This window comes from Trichogramma pretiosum, unplaced genomic scaffold (genome assembly GCF_000599845.2).
Source record: "Trichogramma pretiosum strain Unisexual culture from Peru unplaced genomic scaffold, Tpre_2.0 scaffold10, whole genome shotgun sequence".
Taxonomy (NCBI): domain Eukaryota; kingdom Metazoa; phylum Arthropoda; class Insecta; order Hymenoptera; family Trichogrammatidae; genus Trichogramma; species Trichogramma pretiosum.
The window spans coordinates 815,402-830,311 of NW_019641652.1; the positions used below are offsets into that span (position 1 = coordinate 815,402).

The 14,910-nt window shown below is 37.0% G+C and overlaps 2 protein-coding genes across 3 annotated transcripts in view; one reads left to right on the top strand and one right to left on the bottom strand.

Annotated features, from left to right (window-relative positions):
• Nucleotides 1-14,910, bottom strand: part of LOC106656392 (potassium/sodium hyperpolarization-activated cyclic nucleotide-gated channel 1-like) — a 93,044-nt gene that overhangs the window by 6,136 nt on the left and 71,998 nt on the right. The window contains exons 8-10 of the mRNA XM_014377343.2: nt 13,560-13,712; nt 11,717-11,866; nt 4,983-5,150 (exon numbers count right to left, since the gene is read on the bottom strand). Of these exons, the coding sequence (XP_014232829.1) occupies nt 4,983-5,150; nt 11,717-11,866; nt 13,560-13,712 (471 nt within the window). The remainder of the gene's footprint in view (nt 1-4,982; nt 5,151-11,716; nt 11,867-13,559; nt 13,713-14,910) is intronic.
• Nucleotides 632-3,492, top strand: LOC106656447 (zinc finger protein 62-like). 2 transcript variants are annotated; one of them, XM_014377426.2, is made up of 3 exons: nt 632-733; nt 806-923; nt 994-3,492. In XM_014377426.2, the coding sequence occupies exons 1-3, from the start codon at nt 708-710 to the stop codon at nt 3,361-3,363; spliced, it is 2,514 nt and encodes an 837-aa protein (XP_014232912.1). In that variant the 5' UTR covers nt 632-707; the 3' UTR covers nt 3,364-3,492. The 2 variants fall into 2 exon arrangements, with proteins under 2 accessions (XP_014232912.1, XP_014232914.1); XM_014377428.2 differs by having other exon boundaries at nt 1,027-3,492.

Genomic DNA, 14,910 nt, shown 5'->3' on the forward strand with positions numbered 1-14,910 from the left:
TCAGCTGAAGCTTAAGTCCTTTTCTTTCATAAAATAACTGCTCAAGTATTGCGGAAAATAAATCTAATCCAGAGAAAAAAGAACGCCTATATGCTTTTGATTTTAAAATAAATCGTAGCTGCAATTCATTCAAAATCATTGTTTAAATAATTTAAAAAGTACTTTAACCGTGAAAAAAACTGAAAGAAATAAGTGAAAAAACCTCAATAATTACAAAAATACTCAACCAATCGAGACTCTTTTTTCTTTTTTATAAGAATGAAGCCAAAAGAATTAAACAACGTTAACTCTGCAAGTAAAAATAAGAGCAAGTAAAAATAATGGAGCATAATTCACGATTGAGAAGACTTTTTTCAAGTCCCCGCATACATCGCAAGTATGAAGAGGAAATTGTGCGCCTGCATCAATGCAATTTCTCATCACGATTTCGGTGTTATTTTAATGTCTGGCGAGGGCCGACTGCGTAAAACTAGTCGACGATGGAGGGGGAAATATCGCCAAGGAGCTATTACAATTGCGTTTAGTCTCTTCGCTAATTTGCTAATAATGCGTTCAGTCACTAGCGAAGAGTTTTTGCAGATAATACAAGTAGAAAAGTATAGACCTCTACCTGAAATCGAGATACAGTGTTAGCTACTCGAGTCATACAACCTCTAATATTTTCTCAGCGTGTATCGTGTAAATGATTATCTATCATCAATCGATTAATGGAAAGTAGAGAGGACCAAGTGAGGTATTATTACTTTTTGTGCATAAAATTGTATTTTTTTAAGCGATTGCTTTATCAAAGTTTATTTTTATGAAGGGTGAAGGAAGAATCGAACAATACTTGGCAAGATGTAGGTGACGATAATATTTTTCATTCGGTTGACTTTGATTTCGAAGTTAAAAACGTTGAAACATTAACGTTTTTTCAATCATCGGTGAGTTTAATTATTTCATTTATGTTCTGAATTTCTACGATATAAAACTATTATAAAATTTTAATTTTAGGGAAATGTTATAAACGAGGTTATGTCGTTGCAGAAACAGTTAGATGATAAAATATTCATTGATTCAAAGTGCAGAGACGTTAAACCCGAACTGACTTCTCTATCAACAATCGTCTGTAAAACTGAGTATCAAAGTAGTCCATCGATTGTGAAAATAGAAAATGAGAATCAAATATATGATATAAATGAAAAAATATTTATTGACTTTGAGTGCAAAAGTGTTGAGGTTCAACCGTCATCTTCATCAACAACCATTTGCAAGTTTGAGCATAAAAGCTCAGAACCTATTCTAAAGAAAGAAGACCAAAATCAAATCAATGACTTGAATAAAAATATAGTTGATTTAGGGTACAAAAATATTAAAATTGAACCGACCACTTTATCAACAACCATTTGCAAGTCTGAGTATAAAAGCTCAGAACCTATTGTGAAGAAAGAAAACGAAAATCAGACCAATGACTTGAATAAAAATATAGTCATTGATTTAGAGTGCAAAAATGTTAAACTAGAACCAAATTTTTTATCAACAACTATTTGCAAGTTTGAGTATAAAAGCTCTGAACTGATTGTGAAAAAAGAAGACGAAATTCAGACCAATGAATTGAATAATAATATAGTCATTGAATTAGAGTGCAAAAACGTTAAACTAGAACCAAATTCTTTATCAACAGCCATTTGCAAGTTTGAGCATAAAAGAACTGAACCTATCGTGAAAAAAGAAAACGAAAATCAGACCAATGACTTAAATAAAAATATAGCCATTGGTTTAGAGTGCAAAAAAGTTAAACTTGAGCCAACATCTTTATCGAAAACCGTTTGCAAGTCTAACGATCAAAATTTTGAACCATTTGTGAAAATAAAAGACGAAAATCAGACCAATGCCTTAAATAAAAATATAGCCATTGGTTTAAAGTGCAAAAAAGTTAAACTTGAACCAACTTTTTTATCGACAACCGTTTGCAAGTCGAACTGTAAAAATTTTGAACCGATTGTGAAAATAGAAAAGGAAAATAAAACCAATAACATAAAAGATAATATCTTCATTGTTTTTGAGTGCAAGGATATTAAAACTGCATCTGAAATGAAGTCTTTATCGACAAACATTTGCAATTCAGAGTATAAAAGCTCTGAACCTAATAAGAAAAAAGAAAAGGAAAATTCAATTAATTACATGGACGAAAAAAGTCTAATAATTTTGATTAAAAAGGGATATAATTACAATAATCATTGTCAATTTGAAGTAAACGGAAGTTTGAAACTATCCGAATATGAGAAGTTAAATGTGTTTGCAAAAATTGTTGAACAAAAATCATCATTGCAATCACAAATATGTCGAAAATTATATACAGCAAAAGTTAGTCTAAAAAATCATATCAATGCGATAGATAAAAGCATTAGTTCGTATGAGTCTGAAGCATGCAATGAATCATATTTCTGTAAAAAACTCCAAATTCATTCAAAAGAGATGCATGATAGCGGCAAGCTCTTCAAATGTGACATTTGTCATAAAACATTTGGAAAAAAATTTAATCTTTATATTCACATAAATTCAGTACACAATCGAAGCAAATTTTTTGAATGTGACAGATGTAACAAATCATTTAAAGCAAAAAATGGCCTAAAATATCACCTGATTGTAGTACATGATCGCAACAAACTCTTCGAGTGTGAAATTTGTCACAAATCATTTTCAACCAATGGTTACCTTAAAACACATCTGAATGTAATACATAATCAGAGCAAACCCTTTGAATGTGATATTTGCCATAAAGCATTTGGACAAAGATGTAACCTCAATACTCACGTTAATGCAGTACACGATCGTATCAAACTCCACGAATGTGAGATTTGTCACAAGCCATTTTCAAACAGGCGTGACATGAAAAGACACATAGATTCAGTTCACAGGCTTATAAAATCCTCCGAGTGTGCGATTTGCCACAAAGCATTTGGACACCAGGCAACTTTAAAACATCACATTAAGGCAGTACATATTCTTAACAAAGCCTTCGAGTGTGATATTTGTCATAAATCATGTGTTCGCAAGGGTGATCTCAGAAGACACATAAGAACGGTACACGATCGTATCAAACCTTTTGAATGTAATATTTGTCACAGATTATTTGCAAGTATGAGTCATCTTAACAGGCACACAGATTCAGTTCATGGTCGGAAAAAACCATTCGAATGTGAAACTTGTCACAGGTCATTTGGTCAAATATATCATCTCAAAACTCACATGAATGCAGTGCATTATGGTAAAAAACCCTTTGGTTGCGAAATTTGTCAAAAATCATTTTCATTCAAGTCTCGCCTCAAAGCTCACGTTCTGAAAGTACATTTTGGAGTACACTCCAAGATCGTGAGATAAGTCTGAAGAAATTTCGACGCCATGAAAACATGCACATTGTACAATCAAATGAGTTTTGTACGTAATTGTAAAAAATCTTTTTTGTAATTAATACTTTTTTAATTTAATGAAGAGCAATAAAATATTTTAAACCGTTATCAATTTTTTAAAAAACCTTCTACTCACCTTTCTCACAGTAACTAAATTATAAATAATTCTCTAGTATCTACTACCTGTCGGTAAGCTCATAGAAAATCCTTATCTTGAAGCAAGAATTATTGCAAAACTTTACACGCTGATCTCTTCAAATACTTCCCTTACACGCGGAAATTCTAACAGTTCGAATGGTCGATAAAAAGTTCTGTGAGTATTAACAATTCAGTCTATATGTACCTAATGATCGAAAGGGATTATGTTACAATAATTCCTCGATTTTGAAATATTACATAAATATTGCATTTTTCCGATCAATTACGTTGTATCACTGCACAACATATAAATTCATATTATATGTGTGGATAATTTTCATTCATTTGTGAATGGCCTATCTCCTTTCACGGTTATCGCTAATATTTATATGCACATTGACAAAGAGCTTCCTCCTAAAACAATTAAATTCTGAGAAAAAACCCAGAGATACTAAAATTTCCGAAAAAATTTAAAAATAAGTAATATTTATTATTAGCATGTAACTTTCAAAGTAATCCTCGAATGCTTACTTTGTTGGTCTTGAATTAAAGTTTAATTTAATTCCTTTGTCATAATCACTTTAGAAAATTACTCTAATCCTATCGGTAAAACCGAAGAAACAAAACCAAATTTTTTTCCGATCATTTTAAAACAAAAAGACGATCGATTCGGTCCCAGCCTCGACTCCTCGTTGATATTACTCGCTTCGATTACGGAGTGCTGTACGCGGGCGCGCGTGTATAATGCCGAGAAGCAAACTTTGTCTCGCGCTCATTCGTGCTCCGGCCGATATAGCATTTTATATATATAACGCAGAGAGCCATGCGATCTAGGAACAATATCTCGGCGCGTATACACAGCACTCACGAAGATTATAATATAAGCACACTCGCACGCGCGCGCAGCATTAGATATATAGGATTACAAAGTGGTTTCGGGAGGCCGAAAGTTTTACGATTACTCAAAAACTTTTATTAGTTATCGTCTCGAGTGATTTCTCGCTTCCGGTAAATATTTGCCTTTTCACTCTCCTTATCTCTCCTTCTCTCACTCTCGATATATTGTAGCCCACGCGTTGGGGACTAGCCGATGAATTTACGCGATATATATCTTAGCGACTGTACAGAGAATACAATTCGTACAATAAAAGAAACGACAGAAAAAAATAAGAAGAAGAAGAAGAAAAAGAGTTAAAAAGGGGAAAAAACGAGTGACACTCGAGAAGTCATACGCGCACAAAAGAAAAATACAAAGTAAGCAAGACGTGTCTGGGCGACGACGACGATTCTCGCAGCAGCAGCAGTAGCAGCAGCAGCATACACGAAGCAGAAAAAAGAGAGAGATAGAGAAGAAAAAAAAAGTAAGCGGCAGAGCTCTCTCTATATATAAATGACATATATATATGTGTGCGTGTGTGTGTTAGAGAGAGATAGGAATATAGGTTCACTCACCCTTCTCCAGCGGTGCCCTCTTGTACTTTTCGAGCCTCTTCACGGCTATCGCCTCGAGTCGGACCCGCGCGGCCGGATACTCCTTCAGCACGTCCCACATGTCCTTCTTGCTCAGCACGAAGAGATCGGAGTAGCCGACCGACCTGACGCTGGCTGTTCTCCGGTTACCTGCGTCGATTTAGCGATTTATCGGTTATTATTGGGGGCCTCAGCGCGAAAGCCGCTCGCTCGAGCTCAAGGTGCGTTTCTTTTTTTCTTTTTTCTTTCTTTTTTTTTTTTTTTACTTTTATTATTAACATTTCATTTTTTTTTCTGTTTTTATTTAAGAGATCGAAAAAAATCTACAAATCGTTATAGATAAATTTATGTGAAGCACAATTTTTCATGTATTAAACAGCGATAAAAATAATTGTTGTGTAGTATAATAATGTTTCTGTTGTGTTGAATTTGTGGTGTTTACGTGTGTGTGTAGTATATTCACGGATTTTCCTATACTTTTTTAGATCAAAATTGATAATCACGATTTTTGGGTCCAGGGAAAACTTACTACGTATATTATACTCTGTTCATACTCTAGTGTTCTAAAATTACTCTAGTTATATACTCTCAAAGTATTCCGAAAAAAGTAACATACAAATAATTATATTTACCTTACACCCCTAAAACAGTCTAATTTTATCCAATTAACTGTAAAATCTGAAATTTTCAACAATAATACTCTCCCTCTCGCCTAATGCGGTTTCAAAGGCGATCGAGGATGGTTGGATTTAAAGAAAAATCTTGCAATTTCTGCCACGTCACACAAAACGCTCTCTGCACTCTATGCAATTGCCGCGCTACATAGAGTCGGTGAGATATTCAACCGTATACGTAGGCTCAGCGCGGCTTCTTTTTATCGATTACAGCTCATTCGCCGATGTTTTCTTCGGTAAAAGGCGGCAGAGGGGCACGTGGGAGGAAAAACTTTAATAGCTGCGAGCGCTGATACGCTTGAAGTATATAGCGCTCTCGGGACGAAGGAAAGAGAGAGAGAGAGAGAGAGAACGCCCGTAATCGAAAGTTACGAGCATGGCGCGCGTTATAGGGAAGAGTGGAGCAGGGAAAGAAGAAGAGGAGAAAAAAAAATTCGTCCGAGTAAGTATATTTTGTATGTGGCACTAGTAGTAGTAGTAGTGGCACGAGCTAGAGCGAGAGAGCAAAAAAAAATTTTCTCTTAGCGAATTCACTACCGGGGCGCAGGGTCGAGAGGGTGCGGCAGCTGGTAATTAACGTTTCAAATTGAGAAATTCAGATGGAAATTGTGCTTGTCGTGGTATATTAATTATATTTTCGGTCAAACTAGTCGTGGGCTACGGGTTTTTGCGATGTCTATTTTTTAATTGAAAAAATACGTACGTCAGGACTAATCTAAATTATATTTACAATAACTTTCGTCCATACAAAACAAACAAAAACACCCGACCTGTTCTTTACAATATATCAACTCTGTTAATTAATTCTACGTTCAATTTGCTCGTTCATATCGTACCTCTCAACTACTATTATTATTTTTTTTTATTCATCATCGGTGCTACAACCTAAGTGCGAATTACGATTTAAAATGCAATTGATAAATGTGAAAATGTACACAATATTTTGTCGTCAAATGGATGATTTTTCTATTCTATTAACATTCGTCTATTCAATAATATATATCGTGCTCTTTCAACTGTATTATGGTGAAAATGTGAGTTTTAAACTTGGAGCGTTTTCGTGTACAACTGAATCATAAAAGGCCAACTGTATTATTTAATGCGTCGTTCGGAGTTGGCGAATTAATTTTACCGTCGAAATTCAGCATACGCGGCCAGATACATATATTTTATTTAATAAAATGACTCACGCGTTTCAAGCGCAAGCGCAGCGGCATATCGAACTTTTGCTTAATGTACAATGTTATCACATATGTTTCATAATATAAAAACTTCTGGCGAATTTTCTAGAAAATCATCATGAAGAAATTACACACTTTTTTGAACAATTTTTTTTTTTTTTTTAATAATTACAAGAGAAATTGTATTAATTTAATCTGAAAAAATTTTAATATCAAGAACACTCATTACGTTTGAAATACGAAAGAGAATATAGGTGGTGAGGAGATGTGCATTTTTTAAAAAAGGTTACTTATGCATACGCAACGTTTCCAAAAATTATTAACATGTAAGTGGAAAAAGTAGATTGCATGAATAAGTCAAGAAATCACATGAATTTTCGTAAAGAGTCGAGTTTCGCAACGGTACGACGATGCAACAGATTAAAATACGAAACTGAATAATGAAATTTTTAGATAAATATTTTTATCTCGTTTGCTTCCGAAACACACGGGAAGCAGCTTCGGAAGCACTTTTGAATTAATAAACATAGGCACATATTTACATTACGTAATTATGATTCTCAAATGTATCTAATGCTTCAGAGATAAAGTACAAAAGGTATTATGCAAATTGAATGAAAAACTTTTAACGTCGACATAATGGAACACTAGCTTTTTCCGGAAAATTATATTTTCAAGAAATTTAATTTGAAAATTGCTTCTATTCTTGATTTTTTACTCTCTACTTTTGAATTGCACGTTCAACTGCGCCATTGACGCAGCGAGTGTGCGCGAAAAGAAAGGAAAAAAAAAGAAGTTTAATTTCCTCATGAATATTTGCATCTTATAATAAATTGAGAGGTACTGATCCATTACTTTTCATGTTACGAGCATGCCCTACGCAACAAAATATTTTTTTACAGGTTTCTATCTATATATAGCTATTGTCCATGCATATAGATGTCGAGACTACGTCAGTAAAGAATGAGAAATATAGGTGGTAAGTGCGCGTTGAAAAAAAAAGAAGAAGAAAAAAGTAGGTGTAAGGGAAACTTTTCCCTCGCTTCTAAATATTCATTTATTCAATACATAATTTAATAGACAAGACTAATCGACACTATAAAGCAGAGTTTATATTATAAGAGATTGTTGTGAGCAATAATATACAATATACATGATTCAAACGAACTCGAGAGTCGAAATAGTTTTTTTGGACATTACGTAATACATGAGCGAGACAAGATAAAAGGAAGGAGGCTCATACTTTTTGTGTGTCTGTGTCAGTAGTAGTAGTAGTAGTAGTTGCAGTAATAGTACGACGTGTTCGTGAAAAAGCTACGTGTAAATAGCAAATAGGAATTTTTCATGTGGGTAGTACCGTGCATCTTTTTTTTTGCAGACATTACGAAATCACCTGTGTATTATGCACTATGTATAATAGCTACTATATTGCAATACCATAAAGTCAAAGCTAATGGTGGCAGTAGACACGTATAAAGGTCAAAAGTGTAAACGTACCGAACGAGCAGCGCAATTGCCCGGGCCCTTTTTGCACTTGCTCACGAGCCGAAACGAAACTATCATACATAAGTGAGCGGCAGTATAAGCAGCGTATGCTGTGTTTTTTTTTATTTTCAACCTCTCTCTCGCGCGCGCGCGAGCTTTGATTTCACACGCGATAAATTTCAATGCTCGTGAAGGATTTCGCGTCGCTGCTCGTTAGACATGTTTTTTTTTTAAATTTATTTTCATGGCTATATATGTTTATTTTACTTAGATAACTAAAGTAATCGACGGGTTTTTATTCAGGGTATAGTTTTTGGCTGCGCATACAAGATATATAAAAGGATCGATCGTGTGTGGGTTGGGTGGGTGGGCACAATACGTTCTAATGTTGACAAAGGACAAGGCTACGTTTGTGTTTGCGGAATGAGCAATTGAATTAATTGATCCCGAATAATGGGCTTTTGCGTCGAACACAGGGTATATATACGTATGGGCGATAAGGGATTTGGACGGTGTAACTGCACAAATGGAACAGAGAGCGGAGAGACAATAGCTTCTACGATAAGAGAAGGAAGGAAAAAAAGAAGAACGAGTAGTTTTTTTTTGTTTTGTTTTGCTTTTCAATTAGACCCGCAGCGGACGTATCGGTCGAAATGGATAGTTTTTCGGTTGTAAAAAAATGGAAAAAAAAAAGATCGAGAACGAGTTTCGGGCTGATGACTATATTTAAAAGTAAAAAAAATATATAAAATGTACCTGACTAGATTTTCACCTGAACATGCGTCTGGAATTTCAAGCAGGCGTGTATGCGTGTATGTGCTCGCGCGCAAGCTCCGAAATCCGTCTAAATTTTCCTTTTTTGCTTGCTAGCTTGTGCTTTGCGCGCGAAAGCTAGAATTTTGCAGGCTGAAAAATCCGTATAAATCTCGGGGAAGGTGGATTTGTTTGTGTTGCCCGTTGGATTTTCTCCCCTGAGCTTTTTTCCGAAGATAGATTTTTGAGCCTGGCAATTTCTATTCGACAATTCCGCCGCGCGCGTGGTGCTTAGAGCGGGGCAGGAGTTTGTCGGCAATCCAGTCAGGTAATTTCACGTCGAAAACGAAAACGAAAAGAAAAAAATTAAATAAAACAAAAGGCAAGAGAAGAGAAATAAAGGAAAAATTAGGTGTCTTCGCGTTAAAGCCGCAGTGCAAAAGCCATGGGTGTTTCGTTACAGGTCTCGCACATATATAAATGTAAATGAGATACACCAGAGCGTATCTCTCGTCGAGCTTTGCGGGTGATTTCGGAGGGGGTTTTCGAAAAAATCCTCCCGAAAATTCAAGCCGCGAAACCCAATCTCTTAGTCGGATATAAAACAATACTGCAGTATACATAACGAATGTGTGTCTGTCTGTGTGAGCGTGTGTACATTCATGTATGTGTGTATTATATATATCGTGCGTGTGTGAGTACCGCCGCGCGGAGCAATTTATATAGTAAAGTCGAGCGACTGGCGTACGTCACTCGTATTCTATGTATACACGATATATCTATACGCGCACGTTGTATTTCCAATTCAATTGCCAGCGAGCGCGCAAGACCTTAATATATAGCCCCAGAAAGAGCAGCCGCTAATTTCCCCCGACGGCGCGTAGAGTAGTAGTAGTGGTAGTAGTAGTGGTATAAGCGAAAACTTGGGGTTTGGCTTCGTATTATATACGCGTGCGGAGAACTACGCGAACGCGAACGAAGAGAGATGTTATATTCTAACGTCTCGCGTCTCGGGTTTTGCGGCACTTAATACGTATACGCTGTACGCGTAATTGGCCTGCGTCCACTTTACCCGATGAAAAGAAAAAAGGAACAATTCGATAAACAAATTTAATTATATTCACCGCGTGTACGGACGGAGTGAAATATATCGGATGTATCATTTTTTGGGGGAGGAGCTTTTTTTCAGTGTGTGTATGTTTTTTTTTTTTTACCATAATGCAACGCGCGGTATATCGAAGTGGCGATCGAATTCTTTAGCGCGATGAATGATACTTGTGATGAGCGATGAATGGTCGATGGATGATGATTTTTCATTTTTTTTGGGTGAATGAAAATTGACTGTGATGACTTTTTTTTTGGCATGCAAATAAAAAGTATGAGCGAAAGCATGTTCGATTCGAGTTGAAATCAATTAATTTCATGCGCAGATCAATTATTCGAGTGAGTTTTTTTTTCGTTTATTGTACTAATTAATTTATCGATAGAAACATATTGCAGAAAGAAATTTAATAAAAAAGTAGTAATCAAGCTGTTGGGAAAACAGACGGAACAAAATGTATCATTATTAAACGTGTATCAAAACGAGACAAGGAGATCGGGATTTGCATTTTTACTGAGTAAGCGAGTGTACAGAAATTTTATTAACTTGAAATCTAATAATAAAACTTCGATAAGAAATCTTCTCTTTTATAGCAGATTGCTCGAGAGGCGCACAGCGGGGGTTCGTTGAACGCATCATCAGGACGGCACAATGGAAAAAGCTGTTAATTTTTTTTTTTTTTTTTTTTTCAAGTACAAACTNTTTTTTTTTTTTTTTGTTCAAGTACACAGAGGTATCATAAAGCAAATACTTAAACGAGTATTATGAGGACGTAACGAGCAAAATTGGGTGATATATCGATCATACTAGTAATAAATAACGTATTAATCGAGGTGAAGTATATAAGCTTGATAATATAAATTGAATAATTACTGTACAATAAAATACGAAAGAGATATATCTAGATATTATGTAATGTAAAATATTGATTGAATAGTAATGACAAAAAATGAAGGATTAATGAGATTGATAAAAGTGTTAGATTAAAAGGTGCTTGCAAAAGTATAAATTGTCTCTAATATTGATACAAAGTAGATCATAGCGATATATAAGAAAAAAAAAATATATCAAATGCTATTAAAATTGGCGTTAATATACTGTTTTGCAATTTAATTTTAATAGAGAAAGAAATTAATTTTTTGAGAAAACGATTAAATATGATAAAAAAAGTCAAGGCGCATACACACACATTATTACTGTTTTTTGGTGGGCACGATTATTATATCGATGATATAAACAAAACGAGAGGCGCTTGCTCGGCGCGATGCTCGGGCATAATTTTAAAAATTAATTTTTACATGAAATTTCATCAAAAGCACATGGCCACCGTTATAATAATCACGCCCGCTATTATCTCTCCCTCGCTACGTATCGAGCTCGCCCTTCGCAATCCCCCACTTTTCCGTGCGGCGGCGGTCGGCGGCGGCAATCGGTTGCGTGGATGGTTGCGTGGATGGTGTTTTTTCTTAATTTTTTTTTTTGTCTAAAATCGCTCTCGGATCTCGCTCTTGGAATATTTACCGCACTCTTTACCTGCAGTCCCCATATTGAGTATGCTGATCTCGCCGAAGTACGAGCCGGCCTTGAGGGTCGCGAGCACGGTCTTGCCGTTGTCGGCGACCACCTGCAGCCTGCCGCGATTCACTATGTACATCTCCTTGCCGACTTCGCCTGCGCACAGAAAAAAGAAGAGCAAAAAATGTATATATGGATAATCGGATTATCGATTGTAAATACAATATATGCGATCCGATCGGATCGGTATTAATACGCTTGATGATGTGCTAGTCTGTACGCGCGCGCGCGTCTAATTTGGAGAGAGACAGAGAGAGCTGGGATTACACACGCGACGGCGAATTTCAGGCACTCGTGGATTCTCTATGACGTCGTGGCGATGGCGGTGGTGGCGATGGTACACACACACTCAAACGCCCAACCACGCCGCGTATATGATACATTCGAACGCGTATCGAGTTATACGCGCCTGAATTCACCGGAGAATTTCATTTCGACTCTCGCGCGAGCACAAAGGGACTACTGCTGCGTGCGCCCGATAGTGTACATACAGATATATATCTGACGCACGCGGAGTTCCGATTGTCGAATCTATTCGTATAGGATACGAGAGCTCTGCGCGATGACAGCAGCGTCAAGCTAATCAAGTAGTAATGCCAAGCGAATAGTCAGACTCGACCGATGCGTATAACGTAATCCGTGCAGATCAAAAATCATTGTAAAGTAGTACGAGAGGAGAAATAAAAATGAAGTAGTGACCCAAACGTTACACGTATACGACGTATTATATAACGACAGTAGAGCAATGTTTATCCCGCGAGCTATCTCTCCCTCTCTCTGTGCACCGTGGCCGAAATGTATTATACATGTTGAGCGTGTGTTTCGGATCTCGCACGCGCTGCTGCAGTGTGCCCTTGTAGCCTCGCGGGCACGCGACGCGTTTAAAAGTCGACTCGAGATGTGTTTTCTCTTTCACGTATATACGGATGGGAGAATTGCCGGTGCTAAAAATGGGGTTAGGACAGACGTTTCAGTGTCTGTACTCGGGCTACGGTAAAATAATAAAAAAAGAAGGAGAAGAAAGAAAGAGGGCCGGAGATATGACGTTTTAGCAAAACGCATATATAAATGTATACGTATATATAAAAAAGCTCAAAAACAAGAGGAAAAGAAAGGGAGAGAAGAGAAGGGCGAAAGGGAAATGTTTTTCTCTTACTCACCGCGCACGTACAGCACGAGCGAAAGAGCATAAGATGATCCGCGCACGCGTATAGATACGTACACACAGAGGGAAAACGGCTGTACATATATTTATTTTTGCAAGTCGTATACACATCTGTATCCGATCTCCACGAGAGAGCCCAAGCGAAATTCTTTGACGTCTTATATATTATCGAACGACAAAAGCTCTTCGTGCTGCCTTCGCCTCGGTATAATATCGAGAGAGAGAGGCAAAAAATCGCTGGTGTAGTAGGAAAGTAAGAGGGAGGGAAAGAGTACCGAGAGAGGAGCTTCTAGATTACGATATAAAGAAAAATGCAAAAGAATGAGAGAGGTTGAGCAAGTATATATTGAGACTCGAAGATAAAAAAAAAGAAGAGAAAGAGAGAGGAAAGAAGAAGAAAAGAGTAGCTTTTCGGCAGGTTTACGCTTTGGCTTTCAGCTCACGTAAAAGTGCGCTGCTGTTACTGCAGTACCGCGTGCGCTTCTATCTCTCTCTCTCTCTCTCACTCGCCTCTATTTCGATTGTTCTTCATTGTCAGTATGAAAGAAGTAAGAGGAGGAAAAAAAAATATACGAGGGAAAGAGAGAGAGAGAGAAAGGAAAAGAAATCGAAGATACGTCTTACCTTTCCGGCATATGTAGTCGCCAGGTGAAAAGAGCACTGGGCGCAGCCTCAATACCAGCTCGCACAGAAAACCAGCCTCCGTGTTCTGGAATATCTCGACCCTCTTGAGCGTGTCCAAGTGTACGTTTATCGCTATTTCCGCTTTCAGTTTGTCTGCGACCAATCGAGAACAGAGAGAAAAGAGAATTAAAAAAACGAAAGAATCAATTAACATTATTATATTTCAATGGAAATGCTCCAAATTATAGTGATGGTTTGATGACTAAAAAGTGGCCATTTCAAATGTTTTGAAATATATAATTATTGATTTTTACATTAAAACTATGTTTAAAGTATCAAGCGCATTTTTAATGATTTCGAAAAATTTAGATTAGTTCTCAACAACTTTATATACGATAATATAACTTTGAGCCATCGCCGCTAGATGGCGAGTGCCTCTATATCCGTAAATCTGCAAGTGGTAAAGTGAAAATAATTATATAATGACAGCTGCTATATTATATTCTGATATCTTCTATTATGTGTTGCCAAGTGCAGAATGCCCACAAGCTCTGAATATGGTGAGAAATTAACTGAATAGAAGTCTAAGCTTTATGTCTAAACTAAAAAGTCTAAGCTAAGAGATTATGCTCGTCCGCAGTAATGCAGTCATTATGATTTTGTGCAAGAAACATTGTCATCGATCAAAATGTCGTAAAATTTTGATGATTTCTAGCGCGTTAACGAGTAAACGCGCTAACGTAACTCATATTTATACATTCTAAACAGTTGAATAGACAGCGACGAGAAAATTTTTACTCTCTCTCTCTCTCCTTTCATTTATCTTGCCGCTGCCGCCCGAGCGAGTATTTGATTCGGTAGCGTCGCGTCGGCAACGACGGCGATCTTTCTCGCCGCGATTCACTCGCTTGCAAGAAAACTTATATACATTTTTTCGCGCGCGCGATTCCTCTGTGTGCGGTTGTGCCGCTGCTATATACACTTTCCGCGTCAATGAGTGCACACGACCGCACAGAAGCAGTCTCGAGCTCTACACCTATTCCTATATATTAAAGCTCCTCGCGCGCGCGCGCTCGTAGCGATATCAAGAGCCAGGAGGAGAGAATTGAGCGCTCGCTCGCCGGGCGAACGGAAAAAATAAAAAAGAGAGGAAGAAAGAAGAAAAAAATACATAAAGTAGAAGAAGGAAAAAAAATGAGCGCCAGAGAGAGCTCGAAAAGAAAATGGGAAAATCGAATCTCGAGCGCGCGCGTGGCACGGCACGACCGCGCGAGAAGCTTTGTATACATTGTTCGTATTATATATATTATATAATATATTATATATTATATTGCGCTAGGACGTCGGCGAG

Coding starts and splice junctions, on each gene's coding strand:
- LOC106656447 (XM_014377426.2), top strand. CDS start 708: ATGGAAAGTAGAGAGGACCAAGTGAG. Junction 734..805: donor AGTAGAGAGGACCAAGTGAG/GTATTATTACTT, acceptor ATTTTTATGAAG/GGTGAAGGAAGAATCGAACA. Junction 924..993: donor TAACGTTTTTTCAATCATCG/GTGAGTTTAATT, acceptor TTTTAATTTTAG/GGAAATGTTATAAACGAGGT.